Source organism: Chelmon rostratus, chromosome 23 (assembly GCF_017976325.1).
Source record: "Chelmon rostratus isolate fCheRos1 chromosome 23, fCheRos1.pri, whole genome shotgun sequence".
Classification (NCBI taxonomy): Eukaryota; Metazoa; Chordata; class Actinopteri; order Chaetodontiformes; family Chaetodontidae; genus Chelmon; species Chelmon rostratus.
Window position 1 is genome coordinate 5,324,508 of NC_055680.1, and position 20,749 is coordinate 5,345,256.

Below are 20,749 nucleotides of genomic sequence, written 5' to 3' on the forward strand. Positions count from 1 at the left end.
TCTATTTCATTGCCACTGACTGCTTCACTGTAATTGTTGTGTAAATGACAATAAAGAACTTGAACTTTACCACCACTTCTTTTATTATGCCAATTGAGGTTACTTTCACTTTGGTTTCCCAGAAACCATCAGTGATGATCTAGTATACAGTCGAACAAAGTGTATTTGTCTGGTTCAGGGTCGGGTAGTGCTGGTGTGGCGTTAGGACTGGTGAGATGAGGGATGTGGAGACTCATTGTAAAAAATGAAATCAAGAAATGCAAATTTACTGTACAAGCTACTGTACAAGTTCCACAGTTTCCTGAAGCATGGTCCGTGAATTCCTCTGCCTTCATCCAAAGTACAAGAAAACTCGATGTGTCTCAAGAGCTGTGAGGTGCAGAGGTTGCTGTTAGCCAGCATCAACAGTAACACACACTGATTTGATTTGCGCCTTTTTATTGTTGTTTCATAGGATTATGATTTGTTGAAAGGGGTTCACCCTTCTGTGTGTGATGTTTGTTGCTGTTCTGCCTGGGGTGTTGGGACAGATCAGCCGTTCAATCAGGAAGACTGAAAACTTTTGAGTCATTATGTGCTCTTAGGAGGGAGGGGCTGGCCAGTAACAACTGTCTGTGGTAGAAAGCTCTTAAATTCATGGCTTTTACATTTAGCTTCCAGGGGTTGTACCAATCACAAAGAAAACCTGCTAAATAATGTTAGCTGGGTCACTGACTGATTAGACAAGTTATATGACTTCAGACTTACACTCCCTTTAAAAATTTGTCAAAAGGATTTGCAAAATTATCACATTCTATTTTATTTATGTTTTAGAGAGTGTCCCAAGCTTTTGGACATAGTGGTTGTACTGACAATTTCTTCTACTGTACCGGTGTATGCTTTCTACTCTCTACATTATTCTTTTACACCACAGCCAAATCTAATAATTAAGACCTCAATGCCATTGACAACTCACGCAAAATTTAGGAAACACATTATTATCTCTACTAATCTGAATTGTCTTTTCGCAGGTTTTTCTCTCCAGGATATCCAATTGAAATGCTCAATTACATTTCTTTCTTTTACAGGGATCACAGGTAAGTAACAGTTTAGCTGTAGAATTACTCTCCCTTCAGGTATGACAAGTAAGGAATGGACAACCTATGACCCTGTTTCCACAAAAAATTGGGACACTGTGTGAAACACACATAGAAACAGAATTTGATGACTTGCAAACCACTGAAACATTATATTTAATTGAAAATAGCACAAATCAACATATCAAATGTTGAAACTGAGAAGAAACTTCATTGTTTTTTGTAAATGATATCCTCATTCAGAACTTGATGCCAGCAACGCAGTTCAAAAAAGTTGAGACAGTGGCAACAAAAGACTGGAAAAGTTGTGAAATGCTAAAAGAAAACAGCTGGTGGAACATCTCACAGTTAATCAGGTTGACTGGCAACAGGTTTGTACCATGACTGGGTATAAAAAGAGGCTCCAGAGTGGCTGAGTCTTTGTGAAGTAAAGATGTGACACACTGCGCTGCAAATAGAACAATATAAGAATCATGTTTCTCAACGCAAAATTGCAAAGAATTTGGGGATTTCATTGTCTTCAGTACATAATATCATTAGGACATTGACAGAATCTGTACAAATCTCTGTACCGTGGGACAAGGCCGAAAACCAGCATTGGATGGCTGAGGTCTTCAGGCCCTCAGACTGCACTGCGTTACAAACAGACATTGTGTAGTGGACGTTACTGCAGGAACACTTCCAAAAACCATCGTCTGTGAACACGGTTCGTCTCATTCTGTATCTATTCACATCTCACACAGTGTCCCAACTTTTTTGAAACAGGGTCATATGTTTACATGAGAACACAAATAAGTGATAAGTAAAATTTGAAGTAGTTTGAAGTAAAATTTGACATTGCTCGAGTACATATAGTTTGAACATCATCTAACCTTGACAGGTTAATCAGTCCCTGCAATTCTCTTTCCCAGTGTACTCACTGAAATTATGATAAAAAGCATAGAAATTTAAAAAAAAAACATTTTTGGAGCCATTTAGAGATCGTGTGTCAGCTCAGTGATGCATGGAAGCACATGGTTAACATCCACAACAGCAAACATACGCAAAGGCAGCAACACTTCCATACCTGCTCCCGTACTGTAAATCTTCAGCCTGGTCAGCCAGCCCATTGCGAAGAAGCACCTGTTGTCTTGTTTTTGCGTTCTTTTTAAGCTTAGAAGTGAGTAAAAGAGTTAAATAAGGGAATTAAAAAATATATTTTAAAAAACATAGTAAAACTATACAAATACATGAAGCGATGATATTTCTGTTTCCATGAAAGACATTCACAGCCATGGTCTGCCTATTTTGTCTCTTTATTGAATCAGTTAACACAAGTCAGAAATTGCTGTTGGTGACACTGCACACAGAATAAATGATGTTTCAAGGCCTTTAAAAGTGCTAATATTTTGTATCAGATACTTCATGAAAATAAAAGCAAAGATTCTAGAAACTAGATTCTCAGTCGAGTAAATCGCACATCATACTCCATTAGACAAGGAAAATACAACTTTATGTCATATAGTGCGTGCATGTTGACATTTAGACTGATTAACACACTGAAATATTCAGCATCAGATACTTCACAGACACAAAAACACATTCTCAAATCTGAGTAAATAATCACACATCATACTTTGTTTTAATACCACATGCAGACTGAGTGATGTATGAAAAAATAAATGTAAATACAGCCACAAGCAGCAACGATCAGGGTCCAAGCAGATTGCGAGCATTTGGTTGCTTTTTGACTGTAGGCCAAGCTGTTTTTGAGATAATTGTGAAAATGTCAACTTGAGTCTTACAGCGCCACCTTGAGGTCAATGAGTGTCATTATACGTGCCTCGGTCGTGTCATGTATTGTGTTTCTTGGTCTTATTGCTTTTTTCTACTGCAGGAACACTTTTGAGCAGAGGAAAATATTCCAAGTTTCCATTGGGTCAAAGCATAACAAGCTTTTTTTCTGACTTTATATGACACTATCAAGCACCTGCAAACACACCCCATGCAATTGCCACATTGTCTGCAAGTAAGATTTGGCCACTTTAGGATTCAAACCCTGTGCGTGCAAACATGTGGCATTTCTGTCTATTTAAACTTAAAACACAATAGTCAAAATATTGCCATCGTATGACACATCTGGACATCATTTCAAGCATGATTTGAATGAGGGAAATATAGATGTTCATTGATTTTGCAGAGTAAAGCGTGACAGACCTCTGAATTGACCAAAGGTTGCAGGTTGCAGCAGCAATATAATTACTTTCATCTGTGACACAAAGATCATAAATTCCAACTCAGATTTAATCAAACTGGAAACATTTTGTACTGTACGTTCCAAACACGTACACTGATTCACAGTTTCAAAAAGCACCAATCTTAAACTTAAAAGACCTTGTCAAGCGTTGATGAGGTCAACATCAACACACTGTGAAATCAAATTATCTTTCTTAAACACATTTACGTTGCAATCAACAATCTACAACTTTGTCATCTCAACACAGAATGTTACTATTTCTGATTCTTTTCTGTATCATGTAAAACAAGTAAGATCAAACGATCCTTGAAAGGAGGATCTTGAGTACTGTAGACTAAAGCAGGTGAGGGGATGTTAGTCATCTCACTTGACGTTAAAGGACTCTTTGAGACTGTCTTCTGCCTGTTTGTATGTGATATCATTCCAGGTTGCAGGAATATCAGCAGGCTCTGCTCCATATGCTTCGGCAAACTCTTTGTTGAACTTTGCCAGTACATATTTCCAGTAGTCTGATGCCTGAAGACTTCCATCTGGAGCAATTTTCCAGTCTGGGAAAATTTTGATGTAATCCTTGTAAGGGTGATATTCACCATTTGTTTCATTGCAGCGAAAAGAGGCATCACTGACGACCAAGGAAGTGCAAATGTCAGTGACAAGTTTTTCTGTTCGTGTCGACCTGTATGTACCAAAACCCTGTGGCCGATGCCACGAAGTGAAGTGCTCTTTATGTTCTTTTCCTCCTGCCTCACAGGGTGCTTTGCAGAATGGACACAGTTTACCACATCCGATCACTTTGGTGAAAAGCTCCTTCTGAGGCTTCACATGAAGCTTTTTCAGTTTCAGCTGGATGTCTGTCTCTTTAAACGTCTTTCTAAGAGCTTCAGCCATCTCCGTCACACACACTGTGAGCCAGTGAGCAAACTGTTCTGGGGTGGCATTGTTCAGGATCATGAAGGCACCAAGAGCGTCCTTGGGAATGACCAGTTTACCGCTAAGTTCCTGACAGACATCTTCAATGAATTCCTTCATGTTGCCACTCTTCTCTTTTTTAGCTCTGTTGATAGCATCATTTATGCTTTTGATACTTGACTGGAGATGTCGATCCTCGGACTCATATGTCGTAGACCCCTTTGAAAAGTGTTCCAATACACGGTCACATATCCATTTGTTCACATAATCCTCATTTGAGCAAATAAAGCTCTGGTAGTCTTCAAAGTCATTCTTTGAGAGCAAATCCAGTAAAACTGAATACTGGAAGTGCATTCTTGTGCTGAACTCGAAGCTTAACTGCATTTCACCAACGATATCAGGACCCAAGAAACGGCTGACAAAGTCTTCAACTGCAGGTCTCAAGCATCGGTTGGTGAATTCTTCTGCCTTCTTCTGGCACTGGTCTCGTTCATGGAACACGTCCTTAAAATCAGCACGATACTTTTCTTTGTTTTGGTTCAGACATCTGTAGGGATCATTGTCACGTAGGAAATCTTCGTGCATTTTCTGAAACTGTCTGGCTGCAACTCCACAGATGTGCTGTTTCAGAGAAACTTCAAACTCAATGTCTCTCTTAGCATCCTTACTGCTTTGCAGCCTCTCATCAATCTTGTGCAGGATCTCCTGGATGTAAGTGTTGTGGTAATTATTTTTCCTTTCCATTTTTTCACTTATGAAGGCTGTGCATTCTGCTATGACACAGTCAGCTATGTTTTGTAAAGCCATTACGTGATCTTCAATGTTGAACCACCTGCTGATTTTGTGTTTGACCTGATTGTAAAGTCCTTCAGCTGTGTATTTGAAAGGCACCAGTCCACAATCCTGCAGACTTTTTTTATCTAATAACTCACATACACGACTCCCCTTGCGTGATAGATTGGCTCTCAAGTAGTAGGACACACTTGCACTGACATTTGTGGCATTTTGTTTTGAAAAGGATAGTTCATTCACTGTTTTAGTCCACATCTTGTCAAATTCTTCATCCAGCTGTCTCTCTGTCATCTTGACTTTTTTCCCCCGACATTGTTCAATCAATGCACACACTCTCCCCTCTAGTTCTGTAGTGTGGTTATCCTTGATTCTATCAATTTCTGTCATCCCCTGTCTGATATCGGCTGCTGCTGTGAGCTGATTAATTACAGAGCTCTCCATTTCTCGTCGAAGGCTCTTTGCACTGTTTGCAAAGTCCTCTCTGTACCCTTCAACTAGATAGACGTGGCCCTCTGTTTGCTTGAAGTACTTTTTCAGATTTTCAAGAATCTTTGTCTCCCATTCAGACAGCACTGTGCAAGCTTCACTTTTCAAATCAGAGAGAAATTCTGACATGTCACATGTCTCAGATTTAATTTTGCCAAAGTTGGAAATTTTTGTTTCAGCTTCTGTAACCCATGTGTACATTTCTTTTTTGAATTCCCATTCCCATTTGTTGAATTCTGTGCACAGCCTCATGTATGCATCAGCCACTAGGCTGTTCCTGAAGCTGAAGATGAAGTTTTCATGCTTTACGGCATTCCACAGGCTTTTTGTCCACTCTGCAAAGTCTAAGATATCATTAGCAGATGACTCACAACCTCCAAAAGTTTGGATTATGTTCTTCTTGAGCTCATAAACAGCCTCACTGTACCCTGCATTGACTGGTGCCATTGGTGGGTTTCCATTCCAGAGTCCAGGAATGTACCAGTTCCCAGTGTCTGGACTGTACTCCATCACATCAGTGAAGCTCTTGTTCTCCTCTTTCTGTTCCATTCTGGCCGCCGCTTGTGTCATCTCGTTCAACTGTTGCAAGAGGAGTTTCCTGTCTCGTAAGTTCTTCTCGTGGGCTGAAACATCTGACACATTCTGGTGAACAAACTGGCATTTGGGCTTTTTGCCCACTTCTTTCATCCTGAGAAAAGCGTGCACGACTATTTGTAGGATGTCCTTCATTTCAGTTGAATTCTCCATTGCAATATTGATTATAGTGATGTCACTCAGCCCCACAACGAGTGTTGCAAGCTCATTGTCGTGCTCGTGGCTGTTGTCCAGTTGTGCCAGCTCTGGTGACTTTAAGCCCTCAGTGTCAATGATCATCATGAAGTCACACTTGAGTTCTTTTTTAACATCTTCATCGATTCTGATGAGCAACATAAAGGCACCTCGAGTGCATCGACCGCTGCTGACTGCAAACTGCACTCCAAACATGGTGTTGAGTAGAGTAGACTTTCCTGTGCTCTGGACTCCAAGAACTGTGGCTACCCGTATCTTGCTCTCTGGAGGCACCAAGTCATTGAGCTGAGAGAGGACGTCACTCACCCATCTGAGAGGGATGTTCGATGCGTCTCCATCCACGAGCTCAAGGGGAAAGCCGTCAAGCAACAATTGTGCGCACAGTTTGGGCAGATGCCGGAATTGTAGACGTGATCTGTTTGTTTCCGGAAGGGACAATGATGCTTCATAGATCTGACCCATTTCACGGAAGAAGTGTTCAGTTCCCAGCGAGCTGTTGGAAAGTTGTCTGTCAATTTCTTTGATCTCCTCTTTGTTCTTAGAATCTTTGCATTTCTTTTTGTACTGCTCCCTGAGGCCAGACAGTTTTTCTCGAGACACGTTATCGAGATTCATTCGCAGCCATTTCAGGAAATAGCACCTCTCTATCCCTGGGCTGGATATTGCCTTGATGAAACATGCCATTGCATCTGACATATCGTAAGTGTTCTGTTTTTGTCGAAGGTTATCTTTCTGTACCTGAAGATCACTTTTGTACTTTTCTATGTTTTCTGACCCGACATTTCGCAGCCGAAATTCTTCTTTCTCCAAGCAAGTCAGGTCTTTCCATATTTGGCCTTGCAGTGGTAGTTTTGTATCTTTGTATTTAAGGATGTCTTGAATTCCTGCAGTGATAGCATCTGCATTTTCCTTGGCAGTCTGACACTCTGAAGAGTCTTCATCCACCCAGATTCCCAGCTCATGAGCAATGTCAGCCATCTGCTCAATTCTCATCTTGATCTTTGAGTTCTCAACCACATTGCTGACTGTTTTACGCAGATTTTTGACAAAGTCTGCATCATTCATGTGCTTAGCCTTCAAGAGGATGTTGTCTTTAGTCAAGCCCAACTTGGTTGCTACTTTTTTTAGAGCATCTTTACTGAAGCGATGGCTTTGATGATTACCCACCAAGAAGATCTGTGCCTTGGTGTGTAGGTTGGTAAGCAGCTCACACTCAGAGTCCAAAGTGTCAAAGAACACAAAAACTGCTGCAGATGTCTGGCATAAAAAATAAAATTGCGTTTCACACGAAGCAATGTCACCACGAAGGTTAGCTACAGCCACTGGCTCACTGAAGATATCCATGTTTTTGTTCCCACAAGGAAGGTACCAAGTTATTTCAGTCAGTCCATTGGAAATTCTCCTTGGACTGTCACCACACTCCATATTGTGGTGAACAAAGGTGTCATAGTACTGCTGAGAACTGCTCAGAAGCTTATTGAGGATCTCTGACTTGGACATGGAGCACTCACCCAGTCTCACGAAAGATATCATTGGGAGTTCAGAGACAACAATTCTGTCTTCAATAAAGCCCTTGGATTCCAAAAGGGACTGAGGTCTGTACTTTTTAACAATGTCCCTCATGGCCCAAAGCATGAGTGTGCACTGCTTTGTGTCGCAATTGGGAAGCAACAGAGGCACAGAAAACTGACACATAGACATTTTGAGTGCCATTTCCTGCTGTACAAAACCATCAGAACACAGAAAGAGAGCAGTGATTATGTCAAGGGGGTTCAGCATGTCACCTGAATGTAGAATGTCAAACAGATCATCAAAATCTAACTCTGTATTCTCTGAGGCAGCATCACAGGTTGACTCACATACTGATGTACATTTCACATTTCTAGCTGTCACATTAACCATCATCAGTTTCTTCAGAAAATACCATGGAAGATCTGCGTTACACTTGGCAGGCTCATCACTGATGGTCCTCTTGTCAATCTGCAGCACTGTGCTCAGGGATAGTTTCTCTGTGTAGTGCCGCTCCATCCCCAGATCCTCCAGTAAGCTCTCCAGCTGTGTCTCTGTGGATATGAAGATGTTTGTTGTTTCAAACAAATCTTAGGTATTTTAATAACACACACATCTAACATCTAAAGCCCTTCTAACAGTTCTCCTTTTTTAAAAAACATTTGAAAGAAATTCAAGTGGTTCTTGCATGGCTCGCTTCAAGATTTTCTGCAGGACTTCTCAAAATTGAATCAGGCTTTCACCATCTGAATGGACGTGCATGCCCATCTGTATTTGTACAACAGCCAGTAGAAACACCCTCTCTCCAAAATGACATGTGATTGGCCTAAGTCAATTTTCTGATGTCTATAGAGCTTGCAAAACTGAAAACAGAGCCAAGAAGAGATGCAGAAGTCTAGTTTTCTCTCACATCACTTCAGTCACAATGTGCTGAAAAGTTAACCAATACTGCTTACCCCAGGTTTAATAGAGCTTCAATATTTTTTTTTTACTTTCAGGTTTGTGTTTGCATTTGTCCATGTTATTCTTCTTTTACATTATTATTCATTTGCAGGGCCAGTGCATCTGCACTCTCGGAAGGACTTCATCATTTTTGTTGTAACGATGCTTTTCTGTTACTCACTTGTGTTTGCAGATGTTACAGCTGACTCCCTTATTGTTTCATTCTTTGGTTCTTCAGACACCTGGTTGACCCCTGGCCTCGGGTTGCTGAGCGTTGAGCTTTTTGTGTCCATCGTCTCTGGTGCAACTTCTCCCTCGCTGCAGCTGATCACAGTGTAGCTCTCCACCTCACCATCAGGAGTGTCCAAATGCAGAGACACTTGCTTGCAGCTGATGTGGTAGACTGTTGTCTTCAAATGAGGGCAGGGCGCTGTGGAAACAACAGTAATATTACTTCTAATCACAATAAAGATTTTATTAATAGCTTCAGACTGCACATCATTTAGTGCCTTTCTGCGAAACAACCAATTGCATAAAGCTTACCATTACCACTTGCATCAGTCTGTTGACAGTCACCCTTGTTATCAGAACACTGTGCTGGTGGAGTGTCCTCTACTTCCTCACAGTAAAGTTCAACAAATGAATCTTCATCACTGATTCTCTTGATAAATGAGAAATAATATGTAATGACATGGTTTGTTTCATAATACCATACACATTATCTTATCGGACATCGTTTTCATTTTATATGTATTGATCTTCTGGGGTTGTATAAGTAAGCTGTCTACCTCCATTGTGGGTGCGGTCTCAGTCATCTCACACGTGGTCCAGATTACTCAAACAGCTTCTCACTGAAGGTAATGAGAGAGGAGTTTATGAGGCTTTAATCCCTTATAGACTATATTACTATAAAAACCCCTCATAGTTTAAAATACCATGCAGCTTACTTGACTGTTTAATTTTCTGAATCACAACAGTAATTTACACTGATCAGTGTCTAACTGTGTAGGGCTTGAAAATGCATGAGTTTAGCAACCCCTAGTGTCAGCATCTGAAAATACCCTCATCTCCATCCCTCCCACATCATATGACTGGGTCTTGCAAATACAAATCAGACAGGGTAAAATGCAGAAACTCATTTTGTTGTGTGCACGCTTTATTGTTTACGATTTGGTAAAACTCTATATTAACCAGCGTCCCTTTCAGAGACGTCCCTCAGCTGTCAAGCAGTGTTCTCAATCCATAAAATTCTGAAATTTCCCCTGAAATAATACATTTTTCTAATTCTAACACATGAAAATAGCAGATATAACAGATATTGGCTCCTACTTTACCTACCTATGCCCTGACTTCCACCCCTCTAAGTGAGGACACTTTGACCTTCTTCTTTGTCAAACATGTGAATATTTGAGCAATCCTCCTTGAATGGTCCTCTCTATGTGTACATTTTATCGATAAGACCTTGGTTACGACAGTAACTGCAGTTAATGTGTGACTGTCTGAGGTCTTTGTGTGGCTAAACGTTGAGACCCTTGTGCTCCTAACTGTAGAGAAGGCATGTGAGAATTCCCTTTTCTCTCTCTCTGTCTCTCTTAAAAATGAATATGAACTGGTTTTCTTTGCAGTGGCCTATTTGAGGCCTAGAAACACTGCATCCTTTTCATGTTATTTTGATCATTTGTCAGCTTCTGCAAAAGAAATGCTCAAAATCACAATATTTTTATTTTGAATTTGGGATAAATGTTGTCAGTAGTTTATAGAAAAACAAAAAGTGTTCTTTTTACTCAAACACATACCTATAAATAGTAAAATCAGAGAAACTGCAGTTTGGGGTTCAGTGTCTTGCACAAGGACACTTGCACATGCAGACTGCCACGGCCGGGGATCGAACCGGCGACCTTCCGATAATTTAACGAGATTTTTTCGAGTCTGTATACATGTTACGTAGAAAATGTGACGCCTAACAGACAAGCTTTGTGATTCTCCGTGACTGTCCCCCTACAGCGGGTCAGGGATGGACAGTCACCCTCAGGACGGACTCCGCAGTACCGGACTGTGCATCATCATACATCATATGGCATACAGGCTGAGGTTGACACATGCACAGTTCGACTAAGAGCTCACGGTTGAAGCCCGAAATGACATGATCGGCTGTTTGTGTGGCTGTGTTGCTTTTTCAGGTCCTCCTATTCGGCAAGTGAGGGAAAAATCACTGACTAAACAAACGCATATAGAAACCCACCTTTGTACAAGCGATGCGCCCATGCACAAAGTACATTCTTCTATCTTTGAATTTTTCTTCTTTGCTTTTCCAGCTTTGCGATGCTCATCCGCAAATCGTTGGACCTGTACAGGAGCCGCCGCACTCTGCTGGTCCCGGAGTGCAGACCTCTCCTTTTATACTGCTCTTTTCACTTTCACTTTCACTTTCACTGTTGGTGGACTGGCACGGTTTAATTGCCATGTGGTTTCCCGTAAACGGGAATTCACTTCACAGTAAACTGCTTCAAAAAACTGGATGAGCCTACCCTTTGTGCAGAATATGGCAGTTTGTTAGTTGGTTAAACTCACAAAGTGTTTAATCCGCATTTTGATCATAAAATTAACTCTGCAGGTAAACTTTTTTTTGGATATATAACAATAGTATTAGTGGCCTTTTCGTGGTAAGTTGCTGCCACTTGCTGCTGATGCCCTTAACATCACCGTAAGGGATAGAAGTCCACACCATGAACAGTGTGCTAGTATGGTATTTCTATTGAATGGACTCTAGTATGTATTGTTCTATTAGTGTAGTGTTCCTTTTAGTACAATGGAGAAACTCGGTTAATCGTTTGCTCGATAGCATGTTAGAAAATTGTAAAACAGCCCGTCACAATTTCCTAAATCTCAGGGTGATATCACCAAATGTTTTATTTTGTCTGTCAGTCAAAAATCCAAAGATATTCAGTTTACAGAGATACAGAGAACAGTGGTTGTCATCACAGGAATTAGGGAATGATCAGCATTTTTACTTCTGTTTGTTTGTACTTCATAACAGTGTAGTTGATAGTTTTTTGTTGATCTACTGAATTGCTGCAGGATCCCAGACATAGAGCTGAAACTATCAGTCAGCTGACAGGAAGTGAACCACCAACTACCCTGTATGATAATAGATGAGTCTTTTATATTACCTAGTGTAAAGGTTCTCTGTTGGAGGTGTATGTATGCTGCTTATAATGTTTTAGACATCTAATGAGGTCTTAAACTGAATATCTGTCAGATGCTGAAGATGAGAAATTGCAATGGAATTTTTTTACAAGCTGCTTAAATTTGTAGACCGAACAAAATGTAAGCAGCTTGTAAAAAAAGACTTTACAAGCTGCATCGACCAGTATTTCTTGAGAAGTCAGTCGACTCAGTCGGATGAAGTCCAGCGACAGGTAGAAAACCACAGTTTGCAGGATATCAGTAACACTATCCCTGGGGAGGAGGAGGTACGGAGAGGGGATGCAGTTGGTGTTGAGGTCAACAGGCCAGCCAAGGAGAGAAGCATGGAGCAGAAAGCTCGAGTTAGGTGGCCGAGGGCAAATGATAGTAAAGAGTGGGCGAAACACCGTTGAAGGGAGGTATCCACCTGATGACCCCCAGAGACGTGTTAGGAATCACTGCTCTTTGGCATGTATGGAGGCAGATTAGGGGTCCAAGGTTCTTCACTGAGAATGAATCTTTTTGAGCACAAGTATCTTGTGTTTAAATTAATTATTCAAAATTAAAGGCACACTTAACCAGCATGTCTACCACAGAATTGTGCAGCAACATGCCATCCAATCTGATTTTTTAATTGGGCCACCATGTGTTTTTCAACAGGACAATAACCCAAAACACAGCTGTAAACTATGTTTTGAAAAACGCAATGGAATAAAAATTAACATAATTTCTCAGAATTTTGGATGTTCATGCTACTGCAAACTGTGTCTGGCAGTCATTCAGAATTCATTGATCATCAATTAATGTCTCTTCAAGCCCCAACTGTGAGAAAATCTTTGTGTTGGTGGACCACTCTTTTCTGCAGGGGCTTTCATATCAAAACTTGAATATTGAGCTTTAGAAATTTAATTTAATCCATTTTCAGAGTCGTGATAAAAAATTACAGTATGATTGTTCACAGGGCTGTGACTTTATTTTGATAAAAAATTCACTCTAACCCTTACCCATATTTTATTGCAGTTATGATTTTATTTTACTTACTTGTGTGGGCAGATGTTACAGTTGACTTGCTTCTTCTTCCATTCCTAAGTTGTACAGAAACCTGGAGAGAGTAACACACCCCTGGCTTCAGGTCGCTGAGGGTCAGGTTATTTGTGTCTGTTGTCTGCACAATTCCCCCTCACTGCACCAAGTCACAATGTAACACTCCACTTCACCAGCAGGAATGTCCCAGTGTAGAGACAGTGACTCACTGCTGACCTCATCGACAGCAATGTGCACAGGAGGGCTGGGCTCTGCAGGAATAATGGAACAGTTTCACTTATAACTGCATATTGAAATTCTGTCAATGTTTGACTGCATTTTAAAGTGCTGTTTCACTGCCAAGTTAAAGCAGTGTGGTGAAGGACAAATCCATGTCACGTACTGTACCTAATTTGTAGAAACAGAATTTACAACTTGTAAATTGAGAGCATACCACACTATAAGAAGTACACTTGTCTAGGTTATGATCCCAGATATCACTTCCCTACATATTGTTTTTTTATTGGTTTGTTTCTTGTATTTACCTGTAAAAACACGTAGCGAGGCTGCTTTGCTTCGATTTCCATTGCCAGCAATCCTGATGATGCTGAAAGTATACTCAGTACCAGGATTCAGTCCCTCAACCTCCACAGTGTCATGACCCGTGCCATGCGCCGTTTTTGTTTAGTTTTCCTCTTCTTGATCCTTGCTGTTGCCCCATTCTGTTATTAAGTGTTTGTCCATGTGCTGTCTTTATTCACATCCAGGTCACATTTCATGTCAGTGTATTCCGAGTGTTGTCTCAGCCATGCCTTGTTTCTTGTAAGTGTTTCTCCTAATGTCTTCTAAGTCATGCCATGTTTTATGTGCTTGAGTTTCTAGTCTTGTCTTAGTCTATAGTCGTGCCACGTTTTATGAAAGAGAGTTTTTGTATTGTCTTAGTTCTCTACCCTTGTCCTGTCTTGTTGGTATTTTTGTTAAGTTTCCCATTGTGTCTTGTCTTTGCCTGGTTTTGGTTGCTTCCTGTTTTATTTTGAAGGTTCATGTTATGTGTCTTTGTGTTGCTTTACTTCCTGTGTTTTCCCTCCCGTGTGATTGTGTGATTGTTTTCGCCTGTGTCTCATTAGTGTTCCTCCCTAGTGTATTTAAGTCCGTGTCTTCCCCTTTGTCCTTTTCGGGTCGTTGTCTGTGATACGCTAGTCATAGTCAAAGTCTGTGTTATTGTCATAGTTCAAGCCTTAGTCCCCATAGTGAATGTTTGTCGTGGTTCATGTAAGTGTTTCTTGTCTGCGTTACCTTGTCTTGTCCCCTTGCCGTCTACCACAGCCACAGTCCTTGTCCTAGTGTGATTTCTTTGTCATGTTCGTGTCGCGTTCCAAGTAAGTTTGCTTCTAGTCTTGTCATTGTATCTTGCCATTCTAACAGTCTATGTAAGTGAGTTTACTTTGTTCATGTCCAGGCCGTGATTTATGTGAGTGTATCGTCTTGTTCTAGTCTTAGTTCATGTTCATGTCTTGTTTTATGTAGTGTTCCCCGCTCTCAGTATTGTCTGTAATTCCCTAACTGTTTTTGAGTTTCCCATGCCATAGTCCTGTCGTGCGTGTTATTTGTTTGTACGTGCATAACTTAGTTTCTGTTTTCTTTTCATAGTTTTGTAGCATGCCGATTTGTTTTCCTCGATAAAGAGTGATTTTATGTTTGAGTACTTTTATTAGATTCTTGTTTTATTCCGTTTTTAGGAGTGAACTTTGAATTGATAGTTTTTCTTATCTAGTTCTGTCAGTTGCATTTTCATAGCTTTTGTGTTTTCCTCCTTCGGGAGCGTTTTCTGTTCTTTACTTTATTCATAGTTTATTCCTAGTCATGTCTGTCTATAGTCCTCCCACAGTTTATGTAATTGAGTTTCTTGTCTTGTCGTAGTTCCACTAAGTTTTGTGTTAGTGTGTTTTCAATTGCTCAGGTTTTCCCTGTGTTGCCTTGTATGTATAGCCCTTGTCCCTAGAGTGTGAGTTACTTATAGTTTCCTTAGTTGTAGATTTTCGTTGTGTCTCATTAAACGTATTAATTTGATTCTAGTGCATCCCTTGGTTTGTCTGTGTTCATGTCCTTCCGTGTCGTGAGTGCTTTTCCTTGTCTTTGTTCATGTCCATGCCACGTTTCATGTAAGTGTTATCTAATCTTGTCTTTGTCTATGTTCCCCGTAGTGTCTGCACCTGGGTTCGACCCATAGTTCCCCTCAAGTCCCCCCTTCCTGACACACAGTGCTGTTGTCCTCCATGATAATACTGCTTCTCTAGTAATCTACTTGCAGCGTATACCCAACAGAGTCATCAGCTACTTGTAAGCCAAGAGAAACAGCCTCCTGGCCAGCACTGAGAACTGTTATTTCTCCTATTGGAGGAACATCTGTCATAAGAGAAGAGCATCAGTTTTTCAACATTACAGCATGAAGTCATTAATCACAGTCCACTGAGGCTGATCAGTTAGAGTCAAGAAGATGTATACGTATTTTCTTCCATCTGATCTTGAAAAAGAGAGTTTGCTCTTTGCTGATTTTAAATAAACAAAAAAAAAATTGGATCAGTTATTGACAGTCACACTTAAAGTTAGACTGTGATGGAGTGTCTGTTTCTTCCTCACTGTGTAGCTCAAGGAAGGACTCAGATGCATCATAGAAGTCCTTGGCAGTTGAGAAAAATATGTAGTTTATACTGGAATGCATTCATTCACAGTCCCATTGACAATAGCTGATGGGACAACATATATTTGGCTTGTAGTGTTGTTAAATTTTAGAGATTAAAAAGTAGCACTAGTAGTAGTTTACCTCATCCTCCGAGCTTTCCATTGTGGTGACATTCTCAGCCATCCCACCCCCTTGGTGCAGTTTATACAAGCTGCTTCTAACTGAAAGTAATAGAGACGAACCATGTGTTACCTTCTAGCTAACAACTATTACACACACATCACACATCCAATTGTACTGTACAACCTGCTAGACTACAATATAGACTAAAACAAAAAATAAATGCTGTAGTCAGCTCACTATGGGAGCCTTAAAGGACAGATAGAACATGCTGAATCATGTTTCTGTTGTAGTCTATGAAAAGCCTATATTTGAACACTTTTTCATGTCTTAAAGTAAGGGGAAAACACTGACAAAGAAATTGCAGCCTACCTTTGTTGGAGAGACTCGTTCATGGCAAAGATAGCACCAGGACAAAGCACTACACTTGCCCTTTGCGTCTGCACAGTACAGTTTGTACTGTCTCTGTTACAGACGTCTCCTTTTATTCTGCTGGGGGAAGTCACTTTCCATTATCGCCTGGTCACTGCTGGCGTCGCGCTGCAGCTGCTACACCCAGTCAGCGGAGTTCCTCACGCTTCCCATCAACGGTTCCACTCTCTCATTCTGGGGTCCCCTTGGTTAAAAGAACATAACCCACACATTGACTGGAGTACTGGGAGGGTTTTGAACTGGGCTGAGAGTTGTAAAGACAAGTGTTTAAAGTCATGTCATGATTTGAATGTGAAGACTGTTTTTAATGCTGTCTCTGTTAATTTCGACACAGACTCCGAAACTCCCAACCTAACTTCAGTTCCAAGGTGTGACCATGATCTGGGTGAGGTTGAGCAAAAGTAAGGCTACTTCTCTTCTTCCTCACAGATCATATGATTGTCCCATTGACTTGATCCCAGGGGCCCCAATTCCCAAGGGTAGATTGTATTCTATCTCTGGTCCTGAGAAGACGGCCATCACTGAATGTATTGAGTCCTCATTAAAGGCTGGCCTTATTCGTCCCTCTTCATCTCTAGCTCGGGCAGGGGTTTTTTTTGGGGGGGAAAAAGACGGGTCTCTCCGGCCATGCATTGACTATGGGCCACTCAATGAGATTACTATTAAGTCAGTAGCCTCTGCCACTCATGTCATCAGCTTCAGCAGGCCAAGATCTTTACCAAATTAGACCTGAGAGACGCATACCACCTGGTTCGAATCCAAGGCTTTAACGCACCTAGTGGTCATTATGAATACCTGGCTATGCCATTTGGGTTGACTTACGCTCCTGCTGTCTTCCAAGCCATGATTACTGATGTACTTAGAGATTTCTTGAACCACTTTGTCTATGTTTCCTTAGAGGACATCCCGATCTTCTTCCCAGACTCAAACTCTCATGTTCGCCATGTACGTCATACATCAATTGTATGTTAAAGCTGAGAAGAGTGAGTTTCATGCCAACAGTGTATCTTTCCTTGGCTTCATCATAGCCCCTGGAAAGATGCAAATGGATCCGGCTAAAGTTGGCACGGTGACTCAGTGGCCTACACCTGATAGCCGCAAAAAGGTTCAGCAATTCTTGGGATTTGCTAAGACGGTTTATCAGAAACTTCAGCACCATAGCTCCCTCAATGCACTCACATCTCCACTGACTCCTTTCCTGTGGTCCTCTCAAGCTGAGGAGGTCTTCCAGAAGCTCAAGGCACATTTTTTTTTTAATGTTTTAACTTTGTGTTGTCTTACTGGCCGGGGTCCCAGAACACCAAGCCCGACACCTTGTCTCTGTTCGACCCCGAGCCTACTGCCAAGGAACCTGAGCCCATCCTACCACTGAACCATGTGGTTGGAGCGGTGAGTTGGCAAATAGAATCTGAGGTGAAGCAAACTAATGGTGAGAATCTGACACCTAGTGGTTGTCCACAGGTGATCCATTGGGCTCACACCTCACTGCTCACCTGCCATCCAGGAGTCAAAAGAACCATGCATGCCATTTCCCAGATGTTTTGGTGGCCCTCCATGGAGTGAGAGGTTCAAGAGTATGTGGAGGCATGTTCCATCTGTGCCCGCAACAAGAGCTCCTCCAGAGCTCAGATGGGTTTGCTGCAGCCACTCCATGTTCCTACTCATCCCTGGGCTCAGATCTCCCTCGACTTCGTCAGGGGGCTCCCGGTCTCTGAAGGTAACGCCACTGACCTCACAGTGGTGGACCTTCTGCCAAAGAAACAGCTGAAATTATGATGACTCATGTGTTTCGTATCCATGGATTTCCTAAGGATATTGTTTCAGACCGGGGGCCCGAGTTCATCTCCAGATTCTGGAGTTATGCAAGATCATCGGAGTCACTGTCAGCCTCACCTCTGGGTATCACCAGGAGTTAGAGACATGCCTTTGATGCCTGGTTTCGCAGAACCCTGCTTCCTGGAGCAATAATATGGTGTGGGTGGAATATGCCCACAACTCGCTCCCCACCTCGGCCACCAGGTCTGGCTCTCTACACAAGACTTGCCTCTCCATGTTTTCTCCAGGAAACTGGCTCCACGGTTTGTGGGTCCATATCCGATGTCCAAGGCCATCGGTCCCTCCTCTGTTCGTCTGTGTCTGCCCCGGTTCCTGAGAGTCCACCCCACCCTCCATGTCAGCCAGGTAAAACCAGCCAAGTAGAGTCCCATGGTTCCTGCAGCCGTACCTCATCCGCCCCCCCGGATGGTTGATGGTGGTCCTGTCTACTCTGTCTGTCTACTTCTGGCATTGCGCAACAGGGGCTGGGCCAGGCAATTCCTGGTGGACTGGGAGGGCTATGGTCCGGAGGAATGATCTTGGGTCCCTGCAAGCTTCCTTGTGGACCCAGGAGGGGGGGATGGGGGGCTACTGTCATGTCCAAGAAATCATGTTAGGTTATGTTTAGTTTTTTGACCTGTGTCTATGTTGTCTTGTGGCTTCCTGTTTTATTTTTGACATCTATAACTCTCCTTTAGTTTCAGGTAACTTGCCCCTGCCCCTTGTATTTCCCACTAGTCTGATTAGCTGCTCTGCCCTGATGGTTCCCACCTGTTTCCCATTACCTTGTGTGTGTGTGGGTATATGTAGTCTGTGTTTCTGTTTGTCCTGTGCCAGTTTGTCTTGTCTTGTGAAGTCTGAACCTACGCCAGCTGCATGACAATCAGTTGAAATCGGTTGAAAATTCATGATTCATGATTTAAATGTGGATAGACCACCTGCCTCCAAAGACATACATACATTACACCACGGTGCTGATGGAGTGTCCTCCACTTCCTCACAGTGAAGTTCAATACATGAATCTTCAGAAAAATGTAATGAAATGGATTAAAAAATGACCTGCCATCATGAAAGTCAATGGTATCTCTTTTCTTTTTCCTAAAAAGAGAATTAACATGGTCTCAGGTGAAAAGTACAAGAAAACTTATTGTGTATCAAAAGCTGTGATAATGCAGTGTGAAGAGGTTGCTGTTAGCCAGCATCAATAGTAACACACACTGATTTGATTTGTGCTTTATATTGTTGTTTTATAGGATTATGATTTGTTGAAAGGGGTTCAGCCTTCTGTGCGTGATATTTGTTGCTGTTCTGCCTGGGGTTCTGGGATAGATCAGCCGCTCAATAAGGAAGACAACATTATGACTCAAACAGGTTTGAGTCATTATGTGCTCTTAGGAGGGAGGGGCTGGCCAGTAACAACTGTCTATGTTAGAAAGCTCTTAAATTCATGGCTTTTACAATTAGCTTCCAGGGGTTGTACCAATCACAAAGAAAACCTGCCAAATAATGTTAGCTGGGTCACTGACTGATTAGACAAGTTATATAACTTCAGACTTACACTTTAGAGCACATATGTCAAACTGATTCCATAAAGGGCCGTGTGGCTGCAGGTTTTGGTTCCAACCAAGGAGGAGCACACCAGGCGAACCAATCAACATCAAGGAATCACTTAGTTATCAGCTGAAGACTGAGAACAGCTGATTAACTGATTCCAGCCTGGTGTGCTCCTCCTTGGTTGGAATGAAAACCTGCGGCCACACGGCCCTTTATGGAATCAGTTTGACATGCCTGCTTTAGAGAGTGTCCCAACTTTTATGGAAATAGTGGTTGTACTGACTTCTTCTACTCTACCAGTGTATGCTTTCTACTCACTACATTATTCTTTTACACCACAGCCAAATCTAATAATTAAGACCTCAATGCCATTGACAACTCACACAAAATTTAGGAAACACATTATTATCTCTACTAATCTGAATTGTCTTTTCGCAGGTTTTTCTCTCCTGGATATCCAATTGAAATGCTCAATTACATTTCTTTCTTTTACAGGAATCACAGGTAAGTAACAGTTTAGCTGTAGAATTACTCTCCCTTCAGGTATGACAAGTAAGGAATGGACAACCTATAACCCTGTTTCCACAAAAAATTGGGACACTGTGTGAAACACACATAGAAACAGAATGTGATGATTTGCAAACCACTGAAACATTATATTTAATTGAAAATAGCACAAATCAACATATCAAATGTTGAAACTGAGAAGAAACTTCATTGTTTTTTGTAAATGATATCCTCATTCAGAACTTGATGCCAGCAACGCAGTTCAAAAAAGTTGAGACAGTGGCAACAAAAGACTGGAAAAGTTGTGAAATGCTAAAAGAAAACAGCTGGTGGAACATCTCACAGTTAATCAGGTTGACTGGCAACAGGTTTGTACCATGACTGGGTATAAAAAGAGGCTCCAGAGAGGCTGAGTCTTTGTGAAGTAAAGATGTGACACACTGCGCTGCAAATAGAACAATATAAGAATCATGTTTCTCAACGTAAAATTGCAAAGAATTTGGGGATTTCATTGTTTTCAGTACATAATATCATTAGGACATTGACAGAATCTGTACAAATCTCTGTACGCAAGGGACAAGGCCGAAAACCAGCATTGGATGGCTGAGGTCTTCAGGCCCTCAGACTGAACTGCGTTACAAACAGACATTGTGTAGTGGACGTTACTGCAGGAACACTTCCAAAAACCAT

At 41.6% G+C, this 20,749-nt stretch overlaps 1 protein-coding gene across 5 annotated transcripts in view; it reads right to left on the bottom strand.

Annotated features, from left to right (window-relative positions):
* Positions 1 to 2,353: 2,353 nt before the first annotated feature.
* LOC121626270 (up-regulator of cell proliferation-like) overlaps positions 2,354 to 20,749 on the bottom strand; it is a 34,182-nt gene continuing 15,786 nt past the window's right edge. For 2 of the 5 annotated variants that reach the window (XM_041964671.1, XM_041964672.1), the window contains 3 exons: positions 12,967 to 13,077; positions 8,921 to 9,169; positions 2,354 to 8,351 (listed from right to left, as the gene is read on the bottom strand). In XM_041964671.1, the coding sequence (XP_041820605.1) occupies positions 3,676 to 8,351; positions 8,921 to 9,169; positions 12,967 to 13,077 (5,036 nt within the window). In that variant the 3' untranslated portion in view covers positions 2,354 to 3,675. Of the gene's footprint in view, positions 8,352 to 8,920; positions 9,170 to 9,282; positions 9,401 to 9,527; positions 9,591 to 10,981; positions 11,104 to 12,966; positions 13,078 to 20,749 lie in introns of those variants that run through there. The other 3 variants (XM_041964676.1, XM_041964677.1, XM_041964673.1) reach the window with 3 other exon arrangements.